Here is a 27,874-nt window from a genome sequence, read left to right on the forward strand (position 1 = left end):
TTCCATTAACAGACACTGTTTCAGCAGATTGCCCTTTTGAGCCTGTGCAGAAATGCTGCCGGAGATGGCCCTGCCTCTCACCTCTTCCCTCAACTGTTTGCTCTAGGACCCCACCTCCACTTGTCAGCCTTACTGGACGACCCGATAGCTGTGCACGTGTTTTGAGATCAGCGTGTGAACACCACTCGATTCCAAAACGCTCCCTCTGGGATATATCCGGGGACTCCACCCTGAAGGATTCATGCACATGTGAAGTTCGATTATGTTGCAGAGATCGGCTGACAGGCCGGCCTCTCTCCCGTGCCCTGACCACAGACTCTGGGTGTACAGGCAATTTGGAATTTCCCCAGAACCACTGCTTAAAGGAAGGTGAATCCAACATGTATTGAGCCCCACCTGCCATCCTATTTAATCCTACGCAGCAGGGGTCATCCTTGTTTCTTATGTGAGAAAATTAAAGCACAGAATGATTAAGTACTTTGCCCAAGGTCACACAGCTAGTAAGAAGATTCAAACTTTGGTTTCCTGGCTTTGCGTTTCTTGTGCTATGCAACTTTGTCTTTTTCTCTCGTGGGAAGGTCGTTTAAGAGGTGGCTAGGGAAGATGTGAGTCATTTACAAAGGATGTCATGTCATTAAGAGGATGACAATTGCTTAGGTGATGGAAATGGAGAATTTTCTGGTCAAAGCAATGGTGTCTTAGCTTGGGCTTCTATGACAATACCATAGACGGTTGGCTTAAACAATAGACATTTACTTCTTATAGTAATGGTGGCTGAAAATCGGAGATCAGGGTGACAGCACGGTCAGGTTCTAGTGAGGACTCTCTTCCAGACACTGGCCTCAAGTGTTAGCATCCACACCTGTGAATTTGGTTCCCATCTGTATGCATCTGACCCCTACTCCATGTCCTCTGCATCATATCTCTTTCCCTGAGCACTAGATCTGTAGTCAAGTGAGTCCTGAACAACCAGGAAAGTGCCTCAGCTCAACATGCACAGAGCTGACTTCATCACTCTGCACTGGGAGTCTCCTCCTTGTTTACCATTGCAGTTGGTAACAACACCATCCACACTGTGCCCCAGTCTGGAAACACATTATAATTATAGCTGCTTCTTACTGAACGCTTATTATTTGCCAGTCACTGTGCCAAATGTTTTCCAGAGTTCTTCATTTAAGCTTCATAAAAACCATATGTTGTAGGCATTATCATCCCCATTCCGTGAATACAGAAACATGAGGTCAAGATGATTAAGGACTTGCCCACGGTCCCACAGTTACTAGTGGGCAGAGATGGTATTCAGCCCCAGTTCCCTTTGGCTCCAAAGCCTGCGCTTAACGTTAGGTCACACAGAGAAGGCGCATATACAGGGGCCCACAGACATGTTTTACTTGCCCGAGAAATGACTTACCAACAGCATTTTAATGTGTATTTATTTTTGAGAGAGAGAGAGAGAGAGAGCGCTCCAGAGTGTGAGTGGCAGAGGGGCAGAGAGAGAGGGAGACACAGAATCTGAAGCAGGCTCCAGGCTCTGAGCTGTCACAGGGTTCGAGCCCACAAGCCAGGAGATCACGACCTGAGCCGAAGTCGGGTACTTAACCGACTGAGCCACCCAGGCGCAACCACCCCCCCACCCCACCCGACTTACCGACATTTTAAAATAGGAGGGGTTCAAACAAGAATCAAGATTTCAGATATTTCTTGAACATTCAGAAGATCTGGCAACTGGATCCACCTTCCAAATGGCACGGTTGGCCTCAGGTGAGTGACAGCCACCCACTTTGGAATGCACTCCAGGAGCACGCGTGCCGCAGTTTGCCACCGTCCCTCCTGCTCCTTGCTGTCTGTCTTCCAACAGCCCCACTTCCTTCATCAACACTACCTGCCTGACCCCTGCTGACGTTTGAATTTTTGGCTCCTGTTACCTGGTTTCTCTTCTCTCTTTCCCCCGCCATCTAATTGGTGCCTGAACTGACCGTGTTGCTTGTGAAAGCGTTTATTGTCGGTCTCACATTCTTCATCCCTATTGCTGCAAATCGTTCCTCATAGCCTCTCACCCCAATTACGCCAGCAAACACCTGGTTTCCTGTCTCCGGTCTTGACCACCACTAATTCGCCCTCCACATTGCTTGCAATTAGGGATATCAACAAAACCTGAATAGATGACGTCCTGTGGCTTCAGAATGAAAGGCGCCCTCGTTACTGAGGCACACAGGACAGTTCGTGCTCTGGCCTCTGACCAGTGCCCTCATTTATGTTGACTTTCCCACACTCCTCTTGGCCTTATTGAGATATGGGCTCGCCCCAGTCACGACCCTTCGCATCTCCTTGCGTATTTACTATCTTTCTTTCTACTTGGGATATTCTGTGTGGATTATGTGAATATCTGTAATGGAGTATATGGACTTGAATCTCGTGAGTGCCTTTCTAAACTTTGTGTTGTTGCTTTTTTTAAAATTTTGACTTGATCGATCAGTCTCCTATTTCTTTCTCCATCAAGGTACACACAGGATAGAAAAGATGAGTCTTGGTTGCGTTTTTAGATGCCGACGGCTTAATTGGCCCATTGCTGATTTCTGTGCAGTGGAGCAAGTAGTAAGAGCTCAGGCGTTGAATCCCAGCTCTGCCCTCTATTAGCTACATAGACCCCCACAGGCTACTTCGTGTTTCTAATGTCTCATCATTAAGTAGAGTTACTAAGAGTTCTTCTACCATACAGTTAGGGCGGGCTTAGATGACATAATGCACGTAAAGGCTTAGCACCAACTGTGCACGCGAGCCCCCAGTGGATGTCATCTATTGTTATTATCACCATTTTTATTGAATTCATTTATTCCGCATTAGATCAGGAGCGGTTTTGGGAGTTTTGCTACATATCCTTTTAGAACTCACACCAACTTTATGAAGAACATAATTTCAGCTCTTTTCTGGCGGAGGCAGCAGGTTAGAGAGGTCAGGCTTGCCTTGGTCGCTGTTTGTCCTATGGCAATACGTATTAAGTATCTCCTTTTCAGTCAGAGTAAAATGGAACACGTCTCGTGAAGGATGGAGTTATATTCCACTCTAGGCCATGAAGGGACTCCTTGGGGAGTTCAGGGGTTATTAAAACTGATGTAGTACATTTTTAATATGATCTCTAAAATTAAAAAAAAAAACTACTGGGAACTTTATAAAATGTTGAATAGTATTGGATTTTGAAAAAAAAATTTTCTATTCTGTTTGGAAAACTACCAGGTTGATTATGCCTATTTATGAGGGATGCTTCAGATAATTAAGTCTGGGAGCTATTTTTGTTTGTTCGCCATGTCTTTAACGGTAACAACAGAAATTGCCAGCATTGCTAGGAGTTCTGATTAGTAAACTGATTAGTTAGTTTGCTAACTCCTAGCATTGCTAGGAGTTCTGATTAGTTAGTAAAATTATTTAGCTTTTATTTCTAAAATTTGAACAACCTTCATTTAATTTTCAAGCTGCTCTTAAACTGGTAGAGGAAGGCTAGGTTTTACTAAAGCATTGTCAAGTCTCTGCATGGACACACAAACCTACAGACCCACGTATTTGTACATAATTTTTTTAAATTGAGAAATACTGAAACATACATACAGAAAACAGAATAGAAATCACCCACATAATTAGCACATTTATTTTATTTATATATATTTTAAAGTTTATTAATTGGGGTGCCTGGGGAGCTCAGTCTGGTTAAGCATCCGACTTCAGCTTAGGTCATGATATAGCAGTTCGTGGGTTCAAACCCCACGTCGGGCTCTGTGCTGACAGCTCAGAGCCTGGAGCCTGCTTTGGATTCTGTGTCTCTCTCTCTCTCTCTGCCCCTCCCCTGCTCATGCTCTGTCTCTCAAAAATAAATAAATGTCAAAAAAAAAAAAGTTTATTTATTTTAGAAGGAGGGCATGAGTGTATGCGGGGAAGGAGCAAAGGGAGAGGGAGAGAGAATCCCAGGCTGGCTCCGCACTGTCAGCACAGAGCATGACTCGGCTTGAACTCATGAACCATGAGATCATGACCTAAGTGGAAATCAAGAGTTGGACGCTCAACGACTAAAGCACCCAGGTGCCCCCGCAATTAGCACGTTTAATATTTTTAAAAATTTTAATGCTTTATTAAGGTACAATTTAGATATCATAAATATCATTCATCTTAGGTATACAACTCACTGCATTTTAGTAAATGTATCACCGCAATGCGATATTGGAACATTTACATCAACCCCAAAGACTGCTCGTGGCCAAAGTCAGTCCCTCTTCCCACCCAGCCCCAGGCAAGCACCGATCTGTTTTCTGTCTAGGTTTGTTTTTTCTGGACATTTCTTATAAGAGGAGTCACACAATATGTGTTGGGTTTTTTTAATGTTTATTTATTTATTTTTGAGAGAGAGAGAGAGCGTGTGAGCAAGCCTGGGGGTGGGGGCAGAGAGACAGAATCCCAAGCGGGCTCCACACTGCCAATGCAGAGCCCAAGCCAGGGCTCATCCCCACAAACTGTGAGATCATGATCTGAGCCAAAATCAAGAGTCGGAAGCTCAACTGACTGAGCTGCCCAGGTGCCCCTTGCCCCTGTGCGTTGTTTTTTTAACTGCTTTCTCTTAGCTGGTGTCATTTTTTGAGGTGCATCCACACTGTAGCAGGAGTAGAAGCTTAGCTCCCTTTTACCGCTGAGTAATATCCCATTCTGTGGATACAACACAGCTTATCCATTATGGTAACCAGCTTGAAAAAAGGTGTATATTCAAGAAACCGCTAACCGTGGCTGCTTCTAGAGAAAAGAATGGGGTGTGAGGGATATTGGTGGGAGATTTTTTTCATTGTTTACTTTTTTATGTGGGTTTAACTTTTTAAATTCAGAATTATATCTTTTTTGAAGCAAAGCAAGGGATCTCTTTCCCCCAACAATGTGTCTGAAATAAGAGAAAGCCCTCCACTTACCCCAATCCCACTTTCCTGAAGGTAATCATCATTAATTTATGTTTGGCATCTTTCTAGACTCTACGGACACACACATACATATACACCTGTTTACTTGTAAATACTTTCATGTCCCCGTATGTCTGTACATCTAAGTAGTCCTGTGTCTTACATTTCAACAAACTGGAAACACGAGCTTAATATTTTAACCCACGGTCCGCAAAGCTAAGAAAACCTGCCTTACCCGGGTCGATGGGTGATCCGAACGCGGAAGCCGTTAAATGCATTGATCAGTTCACAGTGGGGGAAAAGTGAAGAAGTATGGACCCGGTCTCCTAGCTATTCTGTGTGAACACAGTTTAATTTTTATTTTTTTAATCCTTCCCGGGGTCTGTGTTTTCTGGCAGGGTACTTCGGATCGGCCTGCGAAGAAAAGGTGGACCCGTGCGCCTCGTCACCGTGTCAGAACAACGGCACCTGCCACGCGGACGGCGTGCACTTCACCTGCAGCTGCAGCGCGGGCTTCACGGGGCCCACGTGCGCCCAGCTGGTGGACTTCTGTGCTCTCAGCCCCTGCGCGCACGGCACCTGCCGCAGCGTGGGCACCAGCTACAAATGCCTCTGTGACCCAGGTGGGTTCCCCCGTGCACCGCAGGCCTTTTCTGTCTCCAGTCTCGGACTTGTAACTCGTCGCTTGCATCCGAGCCGACGTTGGCTCGTCGAGTGCATTCGCTTGTACGTGTAACTGAACGCTGCTCGTTTGTGACACACTTTCTCTTTAGGCTTATGGTCGGCAGGGCTCGTGTTTTTTTCTTTGTTTTTTGTTTTTTGTGTGTTTTTTTTCAGTTAATTGTTTTTATTTATTTTTTTCATTTTTTTAAATATAATTTATTGTCACACTGGCTTCGATACAGCACCCAGTGCTCATCCCGACCAGTGCCCTCCAAAAAACACCCTCTCCCTCTTCGTGAGCAGTTCACAGGCATTGCGGAAAAGTAAGAAAATCCAAGTAAGCAAAATGAGGAAAATTAAAAACAGGCTTAATCTCATAACAGCTTAATTATTTTTTAACGATTTACTAGAGGTCACTCCAGAGCTTTTACTGGATTCTGTGTCATTTAATACTGTGTTCTTAGGTTAATGGAGAGTGTTTTTCCATCCTAATAGGCATAAAAAACAGGACGCAATCCATTTAGAATTTTCTCATCTATTTAAATTCTTCCTCTGTGCACAGTATGTGTCATGGGACCTGTGACGCCCTGTGCAAATGTGCGAAAATCCCATCATTTATTTTCCAAAGATCCTCTGCATTTGACTGATTTTTTATTATTGTACATTTTGCTACTCCAAAGTCAGAGTGGGTCACCAGTCAAAATGTGTATCTGCACAATCTACCTGTGTGGTCTGGAAAGAACACACGTGGGCAGCTCTTCTGTGTCCCTTCTCTCCTGCCTGTGTCTCCACACGTGCATGAGCTAGCCCTACAGAAGGCTTTGAAGCGTGATTCCTCTCATAGGCGCCTGCCCGTCGGCATGGCAGCCACTTCCCCAATTTTGCTTGAGTCCTGGTTCTGCTCGTGCCTTCCACCCAGATGCCTGCTCCCTGTCACCCCGTTTCACCTGCCATCTTCTCCTAGGCTGAATCAGCTTTCCGCCCCCTGAAGTCCAACAGTCGGGGCACCTGGGTGGCTCAGTCGGTTAAGCACCCAACTTCAGCTCAGGTCATGATCTCTCGGTCTGTGAGTTTGAGCCCCCCATCGGGCTCTGTGCTGACAGCTCAGAGCCTGGAGCCTGCTTCGGATTCTGTGTCTCCCTCTCTCTCTGCCCCTTCCTGGCTCATATTCTGTCTCTCTCTTTCTGTCTCAACAATAAACATTTAAAAAAATTATGAAGTTCAACAGTCACCTTCAATATCACTTGTCTGGTCTTTAAAACATGTTAATTGTCTTTGCATGTGTCTCTCTCCCCACTGGGGGTAGGAGGAAGTTATTTTTTCAGTAACCTTGTAGCAGCCCCAGACCGCCATGTAGTGAGCACGAATCTTCCTAGGTTTTTGGTGTTTCACATGTCTGGTCCTTTCAGTGCCCTCCCTGCAAGGTAGATGGCATCAAGCCACATCTATTAAATGCCTCCTGTTTGCTTCAGCCATATCCCGGTGGCCACATACCCAGAAGAGGACTGAATGCAGATTCCAACCCAGGGGCCGTGGCTCCACGCCCAGAACATGCTAGGGGCACATCTCGTACTCATGAATCAATGCAAGGAATTAGTAGGAATTGCAACTAAGCATGGAGGGGGGTTGAAAAACCTTTCTCATGTAAACTTCTAGTCCTCTGGTTTTCTTTTAAAACATTTTTTTAATGTTTATTTATATTTGAGAGAGAGAGAGAGAGAGAGAGCCAGTGTGAGCAGGGGAGGGGCAAAGAGAGAGAGGGAGACACAGAATATGAAGCAGGCCTAGGCTCTGAGCGGTCAACACAGAGCCCGATGCAAGACTCAAAGTCATGAGCCATGAGATCATGACCTGACCCCAAGTCGGACTCTTAACCGACTGAGCCACACAGGCTGCCCTAGTTCTCTGGTTTTCTAAGAAATCATGGGATTGACATTTTATGTGATGACATTATATATATATGATGATGTAAATAGGTAACGGAGAGAAAAACAGTACATATTTGGAGAGAGCAAAAGAGAGAAATATTGAGAGATAGTGACTGATTTTTTTTTTAATTTTTTTTTCAACATTTTTATTTATTTTTTTGGGACAGAGAGAAACAGAGCATAAACAGGGGAGGGGCAGAGAGAGAGGGAGACACAGAATTGGAAACAGGCTCCAGGCTCCGAGCCATCAGCCCAGAGCCTGACGCGGGGCTCGAACTCACGGACCGCGAGACCGTGACCTGGCTGAAGTCGGACGCTTAACCGACTGCGCCACCCAGGCGCCCCGATAGTGACTGATTTTAAATCGGCTCATGTAATTGTGAGAACTGGCAGGTTCTAAATCTTTAGTGCAAGCTGTCAGGCTGGAAACTCAGGCAGGGTGTCTATGTTACAGCCTTCTCAAGAAACATCAGTCTTTGCATTTAGGCCTTCAGCTGGATCCATCGATCCAATTCTGATGATCCGATGATCCAATTCTCATCGACTGGATGAGACCCTCCGGCATCTTGGAGGGTAATCACTTGACTCAAAGTCTGCTGCTTTTTAAAATACTAATCTCATCCAAAAAGTACCTTCACAGCAACTTTGTGTTGGACAAAATATTTGGGTGCTGTGGCTTAGCCAAGTTAACACGCGGAATTAACTATCACAGTAACATTTTTGGGTTTCCCATTAAACGTTGAGGTGAAGAAGGTTCTCCACTTCCGTGGATGCCATGAGATGCCTTTTCTGTGCTTACACCCGTGCTGTCCTCTCAGAGCCCTGGTGGAAATGGGAATGGCTTTCCCAGTGGAGGGCCAGTTCTGTTCCACGTGCGTGGCAGTGTGTGTGTGCCGTGGAATGGGCCGTGCCGAGGAGGAAGCCCCGTGGTACCCTTGCCTGCTGGGAGTACAGAGCTCCGAGACCACTGGGCTTGCAAAACAGAGCAAGCACCTGTTGTGCCAGGAAGAACAGTGTCACTCATGCCGTGACTCACGGGTGTGCCGCTCCCAGCCCTGAGCAGGTCAGAACACAGTCTGCGATTCCCCTCGCCAGCCAGCGGGAGCAGGATCTCTCCGTCAGGATCTTCCTCAGTAGTTCATTCCCAGTCTCCCGAGCGTTCTGCTTCCTGCAGGGAAGGAAAAATCAAACATTACCAACCCAGAAACCAGCCTTGTTTTCCCCTCCTCTTCTCCTCAGACTTCCTTTCTTAATCATATTAAAATTTTCTACTTAGTTGGCTTACTTTTATGTTTGTTTATTTATTTAATCATTTGTTTATTGTTAGAGAGAGAGTGCAGGGTAGAGGGGCAGAAGGAGACAGAGAGAGAGCGAGAATGAGAGAGAGAGAGAGAGAGAGAGAGAGAGAGAAAATCTTAAGCAGTTTCCATGCTCAGCATGGAGCCTGACACAGGGCTTGATCCCATGACCCTGGGATCATGACCTGAGCCAAAAATCAAGAGTTGGATGCTCAATCTACTGAGCCACCCAGGCTCTCCTAGTTGGCTTATTTGTCACACTTTAAATGGAATGTAGTTATTTAATGATAAATGCTACTTTGTGTGGCTTGATAGTATTAAAATGTTGTTTAATACTATGGGGTAGAGTTTATCAGCATGTAAGAGGGGGCTTACATGGGTCCTAAATAGAAAACAGATTTCCTGGTCTTTTCTCTTTCCACACTGGGAAGTGAGAACCTATCTGTGAGATCCCCTCCCATTGACGCTCACCACAAGAAACTGACAGGACATCTCTGGGCCACAGTTTTTGTTTTTATGAACAGCATCTTAGATGCTCGTCATCTCAACTGCACTTGTTGTCACAGCCTAGGTGGGGACAAGTTGCTGACTGTGGTCTGCTGTGTGTGTGAGGGCATTAAATGAGAGGCATGCGACACATTTCCTGGCATGGAGTAGCTAAGAGCTCTTCCCCTTTCTTTCCATCCATGGACATTCCAGCATTTCCTCTTAAGCCGCGGAAGGGTAAAGTGTCTCCTGTTTAAAAATACCACTTTCTCCTCCTGCTTTCTACTCACACTTCCTTCATGGCCAGCTGGAGCATTTAGCTCGGTAACAGTGGATGTCTAGCCACTGAACGAAGAAGCATGTATTGCCTTCCATGGTTCCTTCAGTTATTAGGCGGTGTCCCCGGGGTAGAGCCTTGGAGTTCTGTCAGAGTGTTCTCTCATCGGACTTGGGAGATAAAACTGCTTTCAGAGGGTTTGCTTCCCTCAGATCATTAGGTGACATTGTGTGAAATAAAAAAGGCATCTTAACATCTGGCAAGAATTTACATTTTAAGAGGTGAAAATGACAATTCTCTGAATGTGAAATTTTTAGTCTTAATCTTTTGGAGCATGTAATTGCTTTACCACTAGTTTGCATAATAGAAGAATCTCGTGAGAATAGGTGAAATTGGGTGTCTAGCTGAAAAGCGGCAATCCTGATCATCTTTATAGAGAGCAAACCGATCCCATTTCATAAAATGACAGCAGATTGAAATCATGTCAGGTTGATAATTAGTTCCCATCTGACAAAATGCCTTTTGGGTGACTGCAAATCAGACTTGCCAGGTGCTTTATTTTCAAACCTCATTTTTAGCTTATCAGGCTAGGGATTTCTGATGGGATTTTAATATTAAATAATAAAATGTCAGCGCTGAGTAATCACTGAAATATTATCTTGCGGTGACAATGTTAAGTGATAGGCCACACGTGCTCTAAAAAAACTGCAAATTGAAATCTCCCGAAGACTGGAGAAGGTGAGAGCGTGGAGCCCTGCAAACACTGTAGCAGGTGCCACGGTGGAAGGAACTTGTCGGGGGGCGTGCTGTTGTCCTTGCAGGTGGGAGCCGTGGGGTCTCATGTGTTCTCAGTGCCATGGTGGCATCTGGAGATGCCATTTGGATGATGACCAACACTGGAAGGAATCCCTGGTTGGAGATGGTTTGCCTGAATTCATCAGTCTTGCCCCTGTCTCATGAAATTGTGTTATTACTCTGACCTTGTTAGTTGAACTGAATTAACCGTGCCATTACAGAGTGTGCCTTAAGTTACTATTTAAGGAATTTAAAATATAAGGCATCAGAGGATTTTTACATGGAAAAAACCAGTTTTTTAAAAAAAACGTTTTAACGTTTATTTATTTTTAAGAGAGAGACACAGAGCACGAGCTGGGGAGGTGCAAAGAGAGAGGGAGACACAGGATCCAAAGCAGGCCCCAGGCTCTGAGCTGTCAGCACAGAGCCCAATGTGGGGCTCAAACCCACAAGCCGTGAGATCATGACCTGAGCCAAAGTTGGACGCTTAATCGACTGAGCCACCCAGGCGCCCCTCAAGTATCAGTTTTTATCTCGGATGCTAATTGACTGTCACAAATGAGACCGGGGACAACTTGCCCATCATGTATCTCTGCTGATTTTTCTCTACCAGAGGGTGGGTAACTCATTTAGATCATCCAGACTGTAAAAGAAAGAACGTTTAGACTTTTCTCCAAATAAAAAAATTTTGAAGGAAATCGTAGGAATTTCAGGTGCTGCTTTTCCTATTTTTTACAGATGCCTCACGTGTGGGCTGCATCTCTGGTCTCTGTGGCCCGAAAGACAGCTGGCGCTGCTCCCTCTAAAGTCACACTTGTCAGTATCAGCACTCTGATGGTGTCTTCCGGAAACACAGTCTAAGATAAGACTTACTGCCTAGGATTTTAATAGCAGCTCAATAGCAATAAAGAAAAAAAGAAGCACACCTACAAGATATGAAGACATTTAGCTCGCTAATGAATGTGTAATTGCATTTAGATTCTTGGATAAGTGCAGTGGACAACTTTCATCTTTTATGAACCAGAAAGCTTTATTTATTAGGTTCACTAAGATGAAGGCAATTCTTGTGTTTAAGAAGCTCCAGGGGATTCCTGATCTACATATCACAGATTCCTGAGAATTATTGACTGTATACCTTATGGTATCTCCTTTCCCCACATCCCAACCCAGTGGGCCAGTACCGTGCCCTTCCTTTGTTATATCTCAAAATGTGATATCTGCCCTCAACGCCGGCATACCAACTAGGATCGTGTCTACCGAGCTAAGAGCTGTAGTAATGCTGCATAATCTGTACTCTTCCTAAGAAAAAAATTTAATTCTCTACATTGACATCGTGGTGGCAGTAAGAAGAGAAGATGTCCCACTGACATCTGGGAGCTTGTCGGGCAATTACAGGTAGGACCTCGAGGTGTCAGGAGCTGGCTGAGTGCTGTGCTCACAGCTGGGCCATTGTGTCTCCTGTTGGACACAGGCCCATAAATGGTCCCATGGAAGCTGACGTCAGACGTGGTCACTAACAGGCCATGATAAAGTGAGACAGACCAGACCATTTCATAATTCCAAGTACAGACAAAACCAAAGTCACCATGCAGTCCACAAAATACCACAACTCCTCTTCTTTCACAGATAAATTGAGGCCAGCCATTTCTTTATTAATCACAGCTTTAGCCTTGACCTAGCTTGCCCTTGACATAGATAAGATTCATTGAGATACTCAAACATAGAACTGCTCCTGCTTTGTGACAGCACCCACTCTAGAGTGAATCCCCCCCAAATCGTCCAGCTAGAGTTCAGATCCTGTAAGTAGCACCTAACCCCCTGGTATTGAGACACCTCATGGCTCCCCTGATGTGCGTTCTACCTTGCCGCAACGAATAATAGACCCAGCTTGTTCAGCTATAGGTGTATCTTTGGTAGCCTTTAGTTGAAGAGCACGGACAGTGCTTAATTGACTGAAATGTTCAAAATAGCAAAGGTTCAGTCGATCAAAGTTTTGTATGAACAACAGCTCAGTCAGAACTTCCTGGACAGAGAGATATTGTGGATTTATACATGGGGGGAAGGACACTGTGGAACACAGGTCCTGGGGGGGGGGCGTGTGGGACGGGGAGGAGAGGGGAAGTTCAGAGAACAGTAGATGCACTTGGCTGCAGAATAAGATGCACTAGGGACAGTAATGAGTGGTGAGGCTGAAGTGCTCACTGGGGCACACGGAGAATCTAGACGCTGACTTTGGAACGTGAAGACTTGCAGACATTTTGCATTGTATGCGAACTGACCTGCGTTTTAGAAAGATTATTCTGATAGAATAGGGAGATCTCTGGGAAGAATGGGTAGTTCTAGGAAGAATGGGGAAGAAAGATTATTCTGGTAGAATTCGATATTACAGATAGAATTACAATCCAGAAGGGCTGGTAAGACCGCAGGTGAGTCAGGAAGCTTAGGCAGGTGGAAATGAGGACTTAAACTTGTGGCTGTGGGAAGGAAAGATTGGACCTAAAATCTAGTCGACAGGTTGACTCATCAGAGTTCGGATATCCGCCGAATGCAGGGAACAATGTTCTGAATGGAGTCGAAGGTACCTCTCCGGCTTTAACTTGGGAAACTCAGAGTAATAGGGAGATGTGCAGAAGGAGCCTGTTATGGTACACAGGCCAACAAAGGTGGATGTGCTATTAGGGAGTTGTTACCTACGCCTGGGACTGGGTGAAGAGACTGAAACCAGAGGAACGAGGATGGGCTCCGGGGGTATCGGCGCTAGAGAAAGTCAAGACAACTACTGCAACTGTTGGGGGTGGGGGAAGGGGGCAGTTGGGGGGTTGTGGGAGAATTTGCAGGGAGGGGGCTGAAGCATCGGCAGCAGAGGCTGGCGGAGGCATCACTGAGCTGGGAGGGACACCGGGTGAGCAGCTCACCTGGGGACATTAGTGGGGGTGGGAGGAGAGGGCACTGCCCAGGGTGTGAGGAACGAGGCCACCGTGGGCCCAGGGAGAAACTGAGTCAGACTTGCCCACACCACAGGAGGCTGAGGAGCCTGCCCCAGTGGCGTCCACAGCTGTGGCCACGGCCATTCTTCGTCTCCATTTTGTTCTGATTTTAATTTGGGGGGCATCCAGGGAGAATTAGTGCTATTTGCCTTCTTTAGGCCGGTGCCCTGAGGGATCAATAGAAGGAGAGAAAAGGACACTAGTAACGAGTAAAGAGCACTTCACTGGTGGAGCATATGGAATTTTTATGAGATTTTTGACGTTAAAAATCTATTCACAAGGCTGCTTTTTAACCTCGCTTTACATGGCTAATCCATATGTAGGAAAGCGTTGATGAGCTGGCCTTTAATTATGGTGGATTTCTGTTCCTTCTGCTCCCACTGCTCCGCTTAAAATTCAAATAGCTGAGAGCTCGTTCGTGGCTGAACTATTGTCGAAAAAGAATGAGATTTACCTACTGGCAGTAGGTTTTAGAATAGTCTGGGAGTATTTTACATCATCTGACCTGGAACGCAGGTTAGAAATGGCAGCTGGTAACAGCTTGGTCACTAAGCAGTGCCTTTCCGAGGATGGCTCTCTTTGAAGCAGTGCCAGCATGTAATTTCAGGAACTTCTCATAAAGTTCATGGCCATCGGGGTCAGATGGGGATGTACTTGAAACTATTCCGTAACTAAGCCACTGACTCTTATTTTATTTTGTGGTTGGGAGTTACTCTGATCCGATTGCTACTATTTTGGGGCTTGCTGAGAGTCTGGGCATCTGAAAGGTAGAATTGAAAGTCCGCATCCTTGCCTCTCTTACCAGGTGTGATGGGAAGGGGCCTGGCTAAGAGTTGAGCAGACACGAATTCAAGCCCCAGCTTTGTCACTGAACAGTTGTGCAGTCGGTCTCTGTTGGCCTTAGTTTCCTCTTCGACAAAATGGGGATAAGCCACAAAGCTCAAATGAGGTGATGCATATGATCGTGCACTTTGAAATCTATAAAACAATGAAGCAGCCATGAAAATGTCAGCTATGCCTTTCTCTGGGGAAGATTGGTGAGGAATTATTAAATCTGTGCTGGGATTCTTTTCATATGAAGTTCAAGGCTAGAGTTGGAGTAGACATGGGATCCGTCTTCATGGCCATAGTGGATACAGGTCCACTTATAGGATTCCGTGATTGCTTGCGGCCTTGGCTCTCGGTGGCTGTGGTGATAAACATTTAAGTGTCCGGTGTTGGGCGGAGCTCTTTAAGTGGAATGGTCACTTGGATCCCATAGTCCTTAAGTAGTGGGACCATGGTGGTTGTCATTTCTGGGCCCGAGATGACAGAGCTAGTTAAGGATGAAGCTGGGCAAGTGGGATCCAGACCCCAGGAAATGGGGTCAAAGTCTGTGGCTTTGACTCACCACTGGTACCTAAGGACTGAACAGTGAAATATTTTAACCAGATTTTCTAAGCGGTAGTTGTCTTAATAGCTACCTCAAAAGAACACAGAAAGTTGGGATTCATCAGGGCGTTGATTCAGCTATACTGATCCAGGCAACGCCCTTTATCCAGGCGGCTTTGCCTAAGTAGCTCCCATCTGTGAGAATCGCCTGCATCCAGACTCTGCGCCCGTCACTTGACAAATATTCTCTCTTACTTAACCCCAGGTCATAGCATGCCTATTTTTTTATTCAAGGATGAGGAAATCGAGGCAGGGAGAGTAAACAACAGGTGGGAGGGGTCACAGAGCCACAGATTTAACTGGGTTTACCTAAGCACTGAAGCTCTTGACTGATAGGCAGACTCTCAGCAGAGGCCTACTTGTGGTCCCCCAAGTTGTGTGTGAAGCTGGGCACTCACTGACATCTGTGCCAGTCACAAGAAGAAGTTTCCAGACCCCATTCGTCCCAGGACAGCTCCTGAGATAAGGCCTGGAAAGCGTCCTTGGCTGTGGTCTAGTGAGTGGCTCTTGACCACTAGTCCCTTACTTTCTAGCACAGAGAAGCACAGTTCTGGCTTTCAGAAAAGTGACCCGCTTGTGGATAGTTGGGCCCCTTCCGCTTTTGATACCCTGAAGGTTCAGCTGTTTTGAAAACAATGCCAAGGGCTCGTTGGGACGGAAACTTGTGACTGCATCTCACCTGATGTCTGCTGGCTGCACTTATTTAAAGAAACTGCTCTCTTGTGACTCAGATGAGAAATGCAGACATGCCATGCAGCAAATGTGTCACCCTTCAGCATAGGGGACCTCTCTTGATTGGTGCTTCTCACTCCCGGACTCTCCAGCGCCTGGGAGCAATTTCACCTTTTTTCTTCCCACCAGAATCTGAAAGTCTCTTGCATTGATTGTTGTAGGCCACGGAGGCCTTGGATGCTGTTTCTTTTTCACCCGGCTCTGGTAATGTCCCTGGAATGGTCTTTCCTCTTCATATTTGGCTTTGGTTTTTAGTTCTTTGCCTCGAGAGAGCTCGGATGTCCTACCTTCCAGTGTCACTCCTTCCCACGGGAGTGGTTCAGTGGCATTGGCCTGTTGTCCCTCTCAGTAGTGGAGGATCAGCTAGGCTTCAGATCCCCAAGGCTGGTGACCCTGTGACAACGTGCTGTTGTAGGTGATGTCGGAGATGTACGGTGACTGATGGCAGCCCGTGTCCTGAGTCCCAGATACACAACCCGAAAGGAGACCGAAAACCTACGCTTTCTTCTGGTCTTTCAGTCTTCACTGTGCTTTTATTTTTTTATTTATTTATTTTTTCAACGTTTATTTATTTTTGGGACAGAGAGAGACAGAGCATGAATGGGGGAGGGGCAGAGAGAGAGGGAGACACAGAATCGGAAACAGGCTCCAGGCTCCGAGCCATCAGCCCAGAGCCTGACGCGGGGCTCGAACTCACGGACCGCGAGATCGTGACCTGGCTGAAGTCGGACGCTCAACCGACTGCGCCACCCAGGCGCCCCCACTGTGCTTTTAAATTCTTTATTGATTTGAATTTGTACACAAAGCTGCGGACAATGCACTGCATTTCTTCCATCAGTTTTCTATCACAGTCATTAATTTTCAACGTAAGGGCACACGATGAAAGTTGCTGCATATGCCGGGTGCTTTTACAGAATTGCTTCAGTTTTAATGAAGATTCAGAGCCCTTAGGTTTGCCTGCAGCAGAGTGATACATAACCCGTTTTTCAGTCCAGCACATTGTCAACTCAGAGCACTTGCTGATTTTGCAGAGCGGTGTGTCCTGTCCCGGGTCACCGGGGGCTTCCTTACGTGGTGTCACAGTGCTCCCATTGGCTTTATAGGAGTTGCCTACAGAGATCATTAGCTGTTTGGGCTGAAATCGTAATGAAATGTTCATGATTATTATCAGGATCATGTTTCGTTTTTTTCAATACCAGATGGTTTTTATGATCTAGATCAGAGTGAATGTCCGGGGTTTAATTCATTAGTAAAAGTATACCTTTTAGATTGGATAAGCCCAACTGAAAATAAGTGTGGCCTAAGGAATATGGACAGCCTCGTGGTCTGATTTTGGGACAGTTTTCCTTCATCCATTACCTCCCCAAAATACCTTTTCTAATAGTTCCCTGATGCCTAAAATTTTATGTGTGTGGTTTTATTCCTTTAAGTTAGGCAATGTCTCTGCTAATTAAACCTCTGTATTAGTTTGTTACTGCTGCATAACAAAACATTCCAAAATCTGGTAACTTAATACAATCTTTTATTGCCTGTGATTCTGTGGTTGATAATTTGGGCAGGGCTTAGCTGGGACGTCTCTTCTCTGCTCCACGTTGTGTTAGGTGTGCTCACTCATGCTTTTGTGGTTGTCCAGAAAGTTAGCCAGAGACTGGCCAGTCCTGGACGACCTCATGCACATGTCTGGTACTTGGCTGGAATGATGGGGAGCATCTGGGCTACATGTTGCTCATCATCCAGCAGACCAGTCTAGGCTTCTTCTCATGGCAGCAGGGTTCCAAAAGCAGCAAGGGAGGACAGACACATTTTCAACGCACATTTTCAGAAGTTTCTTCTTCTGTTATGTTTGCTAACATCTCACTGGTGGAGTATGTCATAGAGCCAGGTCTGTAGCTACAGAGAATTTGTGGCCACCATTTTTTTTTCTTTTTGTAATCTACCATAATCTTAAACTTAAATATGTGAGGAATGTGCATGAGTTTAATATATAAGAACAGATTTGAGGAGAAAGATAGTTGAAAGACAAAAAAAAGTGTGTAGTTATGATTGAGTGAACGAGATGAGGTCCCACTGAACTTGTCTGCCCCAGGAATAAGGAATATCTTGGAGACAACTGCTCTCCCTATATCATAGTTTCTTCATAGTTCTGTGTGGATTGAGCCTCATCTCTCCTTTATTTCAAGGAAGTCTCATGTTCTACGTACATTATTCATACACATACTCAACTAGGATGTACACTTTTGATTTTTCACTGCTTTATAACTTCTTTATTGAATAAATTCCCTATTTTTAGGCATCCTTAGTGATCACTTAGTAGAGGCAACAGGAACAGAACTCAACATTTACTCAAATAATCCAGTTCCCACTCCAGTTCATTTGAATTTATAAATTGTCTTTGCAATCCAGTTGCCTCAAGGTACAGTAGTTCTGGTGGTTAATTTCCTCCATGAGGTTCTTTTTCTTCCCCCTTAATTAATAACTTTATTTTATGTGTTTCTGTTTCTTATTTTGAATTTATTTTTATTTTTGTTTTTATTATTTATTTTAAGAGAGAGAGACAGAGAGAGAGAGCGAGAGAGCAAGAGAGTAGGGGAAGGGCAGAGAGAGAGGGAGACAGAGAATCCCAAGCAGGCTCCGCACTGTCAGCACAGAGCCCCATGTGGTGCTTGAGCTCAGAAACCATGAGATCATGATCTGAGCTGAAATCAAGAGTTGGACACTTAACTGACAGAGCCACCCAGGCACCCCTCTTGTTTTGAATTTCTAATGTGAAGAAAATACAAGGGATAATATACAAAACAGTGTAGCCATTACACACTTTTTTAAGTTTTTATTTAACTTCTAGTTAGTGAACCTACAGTGTAATATTAGTTTCAGGTGTACCGTATAGTGATTCATCACTTCCGTACAATAGCCGGTGTTCATCATGACAAGTGCACTCCTTAATCCCCATCACCTATTTCCCCCATCCCCCACTGGCCACCTTCTGGTAACTATCCGTTCTCTAGAGTTAAGAAGCTGTTCTTTCTTTGCCTCTTTCTCTCTTTTTTGCCCCTTTGCTTATTTGTTTTGTTTCTTAAATTCCACATATGAGTGAAATCATATGGTATTTGTCTTTCTCTGACCGACTTACTTCACTTAGCCTCATCCTAGGTAGTTCCATCCACGTTGTTACACATGGCAAGATTTCATTCTTTTTTATGGCTGAATAATATTTCATTGTATATATCACAGCTGCTTTATCCATTCATCCGTCGGTGGATACTTGGGCTGTTTCCGTACAGAAATTGGCTGTCATAGATAATGCTGCTACAAACATAGGGGTGCATATATCCCTTTGAGTTAGTAATTTTGCATTCTTTGGATAAATATCTGGTAGTGCAGTTGCTGGGTCATAGGGTAGTTCTATTTTTAACTTTTTGAGGAACCTCCATACTGTTTTCCAGAGTGGCTGCACCAGTTTACGTTCCCGTCAACAGTGCAAGAGGGTTCCCCTTGTTGTTTCTTGTGTTGTTGATTTTAGCAATTCTGACAGTGTATTTACTTTAGAATAACAGTGACTAAGGAGGAGGTTGGAGGATTGCTTTGCATTGTGCCTTCCATGAGAAGGAAAGCAGATATACCTAGGGAAAAAAAAAATCTACCTTTGCACTGTGGAGTCCATGCACCAGAATTTTCTGGAATGGTCTTTATCACAGTGTTTTGTTTTCCCACACACAAGTCCTTTGGTACTAAACTATGTGTCCAGGGGGGCCCCTCTTATCATTGGAAACAGCCTAACTTTGTCAGATCATGTTTCTCAATTTTTGGTTTGTAAAAATGATTGTAGATTGGCATTTTTATTCTTCTTTTTGATTAAAAAAAATTTCCCCAGATTTTTTTGGATATGACTGCCATATAACATTGTGTAAATTGAGGATGTAAAGGGTGTTTATTTGATACGCTTACATGATATTGCTAAACGATTACTACCATAGCAAAGTTAACACCATCACATCACCTACTTACTAGTTCTTACTTGTGGCCAGAACATTTAAGATCCTGTTTTCTTAGCAACTTTCAAGTATGTAATACAGTGTTATTAAATAATCACCCTGCTGTACATTAGACCCCAGAACTCTTTGCACCCTTTAGCCTGTGTCTCCTTAGCCCCAGGAAACCACCCTTCTATTCTCTGTTTCTATAAGTGCTGTCTGCCATTTTCTGATGGTATTCCCTTAGCTAAAATGATATTTCCATGGGTTTAGGAACCTGGATCAGAGGTGTGGGGAGAATTTCACTCACTAATCTGAATTTAGGCTTGCTTCTCCACATTCTGATTGGGGGTGTATGACTCCCAGTCCTACAAGGAGAAAAAAATGTTTGCCACTTCTATACCCTTGTTACCTTCTCTCATTCTGGCCTTTCTTTTCAAATTTGGCACCTGCTGTCAGCATGGGATTCCTTTGTATTGCTTTATTCCCTTAAGCAAATCGGAGAGGAGTATAGTTTCCATTTAGTCTATGCACCTGTGGTTGGTAGGTCATCCGACCACGTTTCACTATTGTTTATTTATATGCCTATGACTGGTACATGTTCTGACTGTGTGTTTTGTCGTTGTATTTGATATGCTGAGGGAAAGCCATAGAGATTAATTACTGCGCTGTATAGATATTACCGTGCTGTATCTAGCACCTGCCATAGATAACTCCTACCACTTCCCTGCCCTTTTGAGAATCAGAAGTTGTAGGAGATGTACGCTTTGCTATTGTATAGCTCAGTGGTTCTCAGACTTCAGTGTGCATTAGAATCACAAAGAGGGCTTCTTAAATCAGAGTTCTGGGCTCCGCCCACAGAGTTTGAGTCAGCAGGTCTTGGTTGGGGCCTGAGAACTTGCATTTCCGACGAGTTTCTAAGGGATGCTGATGATGCTGGTCTTGGAGCCACATGACAAGAATCACTGGTATAGTGTGATGAATAGACACAAGCCCCTTTGAGGGCGAATACCTCCAAAGAATATTCATTGGTAATTGAGTAAGTGAATTAAAATCAAATTTAAGCAATAGTTTGTGAAATAAATTTAAATAGAATGAAACATTAAGAAAACTTTCCTGTGCTTTAACGTTTAAAAATTCTTCTTTAAGGATGCCTGAGTGGCCAGTCTGTGAAGCATCTGACTTCAGCTCAGGTCATGATCTCACGGTTCGTGGGTTTATGAGTTCAAGCCCCACATCAGGCTGTCTGCTGTCAGTGCAGAGCCCGCTTCGGATCCTGTTTCCCTCTCTCTCTACTCCTGCCCCACTTGCACTCCCTGTCTCTCTCAAAATAAATAAATGTGAAAAAAAACCTCTTTGTTAATATACATACTTGCGTGTAAATAATCATCTAAGATTTATTTTCTCTCCAAAGTACTGCAATAGAACCCTAATCTTTGACTGCACCCTAACACTTAATCTCTTGCCTGTTCAGGGCCCTGTGTCAGTCTGGATGCATTCCATACCAAACAACCTCTAGAATGTGAGGCTTTTGAACCTACCTTTTTTTCCTTTCTTTTTAAAAAATGTTCATTTATTTTGAGAGAGAGAGAGAGGAGAGGGAGAGAGCACGCGTGAGTGGGGAAGGGCAGAGAAAGAGGGGGGAGAGAGAGAGAGAGAGAGAGAGAGAGAGAGAGAGAGAGAAAGCCCAAGAAGCTTCTATGTTGTCAGTGTAGAGCCCATGGCGGGTCTCAATTCCATGACCTTGCAATCATGACCTGAACTGAAATCAAGGGTCAGAAGCTTAACCAATTGAGCCACCTAGATGCCACCTTCCTTTGCTTTACTAAATCTTTTCATCATTATCGTCATCTCAAATGTAAACCACGCCATTTCCAAATGTATTTATAAATATACTAGTTAAAGAAAATAAAACATTTTACTTGTTGTTTTTAAGGAAACATATACCACAATAATCTTTAAAATCAAAGTTATAAAATATTGTCATTATACTTAATCTTGAATCAGCGCTTTAATCATAGTGTTGTAAGAATTTGCGTTTATTTTTAATTACAATTTTTAAGTTCTTATTTATTTATTTTGAAAGAGAGCGAGCAGAGGAGGGGTAGAGAGAGAGAGAATCCCAAGCAGGCTCTGCACTATCAGCTCAGAAACTGACGCAGGGCTTGAGCTCATGAACTGTGAGATCAAGACCCAGGCCGAAATCAAGAATCAGATGCTTAACCAACTGAGCCACTCAGGCGCCCCTCTAAGAATTTGCATTTTAAAAAATACTTTCTCTAGGGAGTCAGTGAGAAAAACAGACCCCTTTAGAATCAATCATTTTAACTGTAGCTACCACGTGTTTAGAGGTAACCTACTGGTGAGTTTGTTTGTAAGCTGTAAAGAAATATATCAATGTTAATTAAGCGTTATTATTAAAGGAAACGATATTTCTTCTTTATGTATTTGCGTCCCCTTGTGTGTGTGTTTTCCTTTTGTAAAACACTTTTTTATGTCTCCTCCATTGTTGAACTCGCAAGTAACTTGTTTCTCTTCTTTCAGCTGGCATAGAGCATAGGTAGAATCCACCCTCTAGTGGTCAAAAACATCATGGGGAGAAAAAGACATTTATAAAGGCAAACCATTACAAAGAGATTGATTTTTTCTTGGGACTAGTCTGTGACCTAGTTCCAAAGGCAAATCCAAGAGAAGGCTCCTAGAAATGTTTAGACAACATAGAAAAATCCCCAAAATGATAGATAGGTTTAAGCCTTGTTTTGCAAGTGTTTCTGTTTCAGCAGGCTGTCTGTGGAGTTCTTGAACCCTGAGCTTCATCATCTATAACATATTCTTTCATTTGTCCTTAAATTTGTTTTTTGGAGGAGAATGCTAACTATTTGTAAGGACGGAATGGAACTCAGAACAGTGGTGGTTTGCTTTTCTAGCATATGTGTAAGATTTTTTTCCCTTCCAATGTGAATTGATGATTTGCACTCTATTAATAAATATAGAGATGTTTCAGAATTTTTAACATCTCCAAAGGTTTTCTTTTTTACATGTTAAAAGATGCAGTTCTCCTTATAAAAAAGGTTTTTTTGGGGGGTGCCTGGGTGGCTCAGTCAGTTAAGTGTCTGACTTCGGCTCAGGTCATGATCTCGCAGTCCATGAGTTCAAGCCCCGCAGTGGGCTCTGTGCTAACAGCTCAGAGCCCGGAGCCTATTTTGGATTCTGTGTCTCCCTCTCTTTCTACCCCTCCCCTGCTCTCCCTCTCTCTCTCTCAAAAATAAATAAACATTGGGGCGCCTGGGTGGCGCAGTCGGTTAAGCGTCCGACTTCAGCCAGGTCACGATCTCGCGGTCCGTGAGTTCGAGCCCCGCGTCGGGCTCTGGGCTGATGGCTCAGAGCCTGGAGCCTGTTTCCGATTCTGTGTCTCCCTCTCTCTCTGCCCCTCTCCCGTTCATGCTCTGTCTCTCTCTATCTCAAAAATAAATAAACGTTAAAAAAAATTAAAAAAAAAAAATAAATAAATAAACATTAAAAAAATTTTTAAAGTTTTTTTTTTTAAATAGCAGTGCACCTTATTGTGATGGTTGTTAAATGGCCTTAAAATGTCTTCTCTTCCAGTAAGACTAGATCTTTTCCCTTCATGCACCCCTCCACCTAAAAACTGCCCTTAGTGAGGTCAGCCTTTTCTTCATGTTACCAGTTATCTTCTGCCCAAATCACTGTAGACACAGAGCATGAGCATCGTTTCCCTCGGGAATCAGCAACATGACTTCGAGTTGTGATAATACAAATAAAATACCTATAAAAGCATCTCTGACACTTTCTTCTTGTGTTACACAAGTAACATATTTTCAGTGTAGAAAATTAGGAAGTGGAAATATGCACATTTAAAATATAAAAAGCATCCTTTAAATTCACTGCCTGACGAAAACTACTGTCAATTTCAGGATACATTTCCCCAAGCGTTTTTTTTTTTTAATTATTCCAAATCAGACATTTGCCAAGGAAAGAACTCTTGTTGTAAATTATTTATGCAAAGGTGAGTTTGCCCTGTGAGTCCGTCTTCTTAGCAAATTCCATGCCCGCAGTGTGATTGAGCATCTTGTATATTTCACCGACCTGGGCGCTAAGGAAAAGAGAGAATGGACAGTTGTTAGGGAGAAAACACAGAATTTGGGATCAAAGTTTGAGCTGTGAGTCAAGGTTTTACCTCCAGCGGGAAACTGGATCCAGCACAGAGAGTGTCAGGGGATAAGGCTGAGAAAAGGCTTAAAGGAGTAGGTTTTGAAAAAGACAAATGTAATCAGACTCTGTTTCATATTAGAAAAGCCCAGGTATTTGAGCTTCTGACTGGTGAAACCTGGGCTCAGGCATCTGTGCAAGGGCAGAGCCGGCACTCTTTTGTGTTTTTCCAGTAAGCGGGCTTTGTTGCCACGGGAAGCGGTGATTCAGGAGAATGGTGCCCTCCAGGGTTATGATGCTTAGTGCCTCTGTTGCATATTCTAGGTGGGCACCTATTTCAGAATTATAGCACCTTCGTTGTCTTTTAAAATCAGGTTTGCTCCGTGCCCCGCGGACCAGAGGGACACATGCCACAGTGGTTACATAGTGGGTATGTATTATATGTCGGGCACTGTGTTGGTTGCTTTCCTCATGTTACCAGGCACTCCCGTGAAATGCCAAGTGCATGTCCTCCTGGAGATGGGGCAGGGGCCCTCCTTTTATAATGACTTCAGTGACTTTGGTTGCCACAGGCGCCCATGAATTACCTTGATGGAAGATGTCACACGCCGGCATTGAGCCAGTGACACCTGGATGGCCCTAGAGCTCCCTACCTGTAAACACGTAACACTGGGTGGCAAGGAGAGGCTAGTGGAAGGCGAACGGTGTCAAATGCACTTTATGTGAATAAAAGATAACTGGAGAGGTGAAAATCCTCCAGTCTCTTCACTCACATGTTCAAATCACTTCCGCCTCCAATGCTCCACTGTCTTGATGGCTCCTGAAGAGCCCTGCCCGTGGTCAGGCGGTTGGTTACACCAGGTGGCGATGTGGCTCCACAGGGGACCCATGACTTCTGTAGTAATTCCATCATGTCTGCACCGGTTTCTCTCTCTCTCTGTCTTTTTAGGTATTCTTTCTCTGTGCCTTTCCCCCAGCCCCCCGCCCCCCATCTCCCCCTTGGTATTCTGGATCCCTGTCTTCCTCTTTGGCTCTCCCTTCTGGTCCCACACCTCCTTCTTGTTCTGCTCTCCCTCTCTCTCTGCTTTCTCCCTCCCCCAACTTATGTCTTTGGACCCCAAACCCTTCTTTTTTTAGCTATCACATAATAGATCCCCTCCGTACCTAGTTCAGTCCTTGTCAATGTGGTCAGACTTCATGTTGTCATTGAAATGCATGTTCTTTCTCCGAATTGCTTCTGTTTCCCTTGGGAGAAACTGCTGATTCCTTCTGTTCAGGTAAGATCTACTTCCAGAAAGTGGTTTTCTGCGCCTTTCCACCCCATCCCCTATACCACCCCCACTGTATTAATGAGATTCTATTGTATTGGAAAGTGCCTCGAACAGAAACTGGCCCCTGAAAGGGAGTTCAATAAATGTCAGTTCCCTCGTTCCTTCCAGAAGGAATCTCAGCGTCTCTAAATAAGACAGGGCAGGACCCTGGGACTCCCTTTCATCCTCACTCTCTTTGCCACCCTCCACATGCAACTTCTCACAAGTGTTGCTGTTTTACTTTGTAAATGGCTCTTGACATTTATTCTCTAGCTGGCCCTGCCACCACCCTCCTCCTGGCCATGTTTTCCCTGGGTCTATTGCCATACCTCTTAACTGATTTCTCCATATTCTTTCTTGTGGGTCTTTCCCCCCATACTCCGAAAGAGTAATCTTTCTGAAAGGCAAATCTGACTTGTCATCCCCTGGCTCCCACTCCACTGAAGGTGTCACCTGGTGCCTGCCTGTCTCTCGTTTCTTCTCTGCCCTCTGCTCTTCAGTAGACCGCAGCCCATCTCTGGAATGGGCCAGAGGCTGGGTCCCCTCACCATGAGACTTCTGCACTCTCTGCCTGTCCTGCCTTGAATTTCCCTGGGTGCGTCTCCCACCTTTTTGATACATGCGCACAACCCACCTCTCAGCTCACTGTCCTTCCTCAGGGAAGCCTCTCTGGATCTCCGTCAAGGCCAGCTCCCCTGCTTCTCCTTCCCCCGGCACCCTAGACCCCCACCTTGCTCGCACTCACCCAGTTACGGTTTCACATTTGCTCAGATCATTGCTTGGTGTCTGTCTCCTTTAAATGCCCCTAGTAGAAGTATTATGTCTATTTTCACACCGTGCCTGGCACCCAGGAAGCATTTAACCACTGTATGTTGCATTAAAGAATGAATCAACAAAAGAGGCAAACAGGAGACTGAGAACATGACCAACCTTCGCCCAATGACGGTGGAAGGCAGTGGCAGCCTAGAGGGACAAGGAAGACAGACTCACTGCGTGAACTGTTAGGATATGACATATAGCCGGCTCTCCGTTATCTGCCTTTTTGGAAACCCAGGGAGGGACGTGAAGATTTGTAGATGGCTCAGCCGCACATACATAACAGGGAAGCTTGAGAGTCTAAAACTTTAGCCTCGATGTATAGTCCTTTCAATATAAGGTTTGTAAGAACCATAGCAATGGAAACATTGATTGATTTGGGTATTTTCTCCCTGGCTCAGGTGTCTCCATCAACGAAAAGGATAAGAAACGAGGGAATAAAGAAAGAGGCAGTATCAGCAGCCCCCGTGCTCCCCATGGCAGCTATGCTCTATCTCCTTACACAAGTTCCTCCTGTTTACAGAAATTTTCCTTTTTCTTGCATGTGTGCATGTGTGTGTGGGGGGGGGGGGGGGGGAGGAACGTAATTGCTCCATGGAAGTCTGTACAGATACTAACATCAGGTCTATTTAGAACAGAACATGCAGGCAGTGGGGGGCACCTTGGTGGCTCAGTGGGTTAAGCGTCCGACTTTGGCTCAGGTCACAATCTCATGGTTCGTGGGGCCCCACATCCGGCTCTCTGCTTCCAGTATGGAGCCTGCTTGGGATCCTCTGCCCCTCCCTCTCTCTCTCTGCCCCTCCCCCACTCACACTTTCTTTGTCTCTTTCTCAAAAACAAGCTAAAAGAACAGAAGCCTGGAACACTCAATAGGATTAAGGTGAGCAGGGAACCATACCTACATTTTCCCTCCTGTTTTTAAAAAAAGATTCCTATTGGGAATGTATCAGCAGAGAGAGAGAATGACATAGCATGTGCACACACACACATTTTATTCTGAGTGGACACAATAAAACGTGGAAGTGGCAATTGTGTTCTAGAACAGTTCAGACCCCGGGGGAGTAGAATCCTGGCTCACTCCTGTACCTTTGCTAAGTCAGTCAGGAGCGTAGGACCTTGGTCTTCACAGGAGGACATAGGGGAGTTCTAGCCTAGTGGCAGAACATTCAGAAGGTTCTTAGTAGCTCAGACATCACCAGGGGTGGGGGGTGCGTCTCTCTTCTCTCTTCCCTTTCTATCCATCTATTTACTTACTTACTTTTATTGAAGTACGCTGACACACAATGTTGCGTTACTTTAGTGATTTGACATCATAGTGATTTGACAAGTCTATACAATACACTGTGCTCACCCCGAGTGTGGCCACCATCGGTCACCACACACGTCGCTACTACAATACCATTGGCTGTGTTCCCTACGCTGTACCTTTCCTTCCCGTGACTTACTCATTCTCTGACGGGAAGCCTGTACCTCCCACTCTTGTCTTCTCCCTTTATCCCATGAATTTGGTATTCACATCTAGGTAGCCCCACACGAACCGAGGGTCCATACTCTCACTGCTGGAGGAAGGCACCCAGGGACTGGTATTCTATTAAATCCATAGTCGCAGATGGGCCTTCTTGGTTCTGCCCCCAAATCCTTGCTCTCAATGCATTTCCGCTCTTCACAATGAAAATTTCAAACTTGCCCATTCATGTTGTTCTCTCCTCAAGTTCTCGTGTGATGAGAAGGATCTAGGACATTGGTTCTCCAAAGGGGCTTATGTTCTCCAAGGGACAATGTCTGGAGATCTTTTTGGTTGTCACAGCTGGGGAGGGGTGGGGCTGTTGGAATCTAGGGAGCAGAGGCCAGGAAGGCTGCTTACTGTCCTGCAGAACACAGGACAGCGCTCCCAACCACGAGGAATGACCTGATCCAGAAAGCCAATACTGTTGTGGTTGATTCTGGGTGTTATAGACTGAATTTTGTCTCTCCCCATTTCATATGTTGAAGTCCTAACCCCCCCAGTGTGACTGAATTTAGAGACAGGGCCTTCAAAGAAGTGATGAAGATTCAATGAAGTCATCGGATGGGGCCATA

At 44.9% G+C, this 27,874-nt stretch overlaps 1 protein-coding gene across 1 annotated transcript in view; it reads left to right on the forward strand.

The window, feature by feature from the left end:
- The window catches only part of DNER (delta/notch like EGF repeat containing), a 321,726-nt gene that overhangs the window by 248,257 nt on the left and 45,595 nt on the right, over positions 1-27,874 (forward strand). Inside the window, exon 8 of the mRNA XM_047873611.1 lies at positions 5,330-5,554. Within this exon, the coding sequence (XP_047729567.1) occupies positions 5,330-5,554 (225 nt within the window). The remainder of the gene's footprint in view (positions 1-5,329; positions 5,555-27,874) is intronic.

Source organism: Prionailurus viverrinus, chromosome C1, assembly GCF_022837055.1.
Source record: "Prionailurus viverrinus isolate Anna chromosome C1, UM_Priviv_1.0, whole genome shotgun sequence".
Lineage (NCBI taxonomy): Eukaryota > Metazoa > Chordata > Mammalia > Carnivora > Felidae > Prionailurus > Prionailurus viverrinus.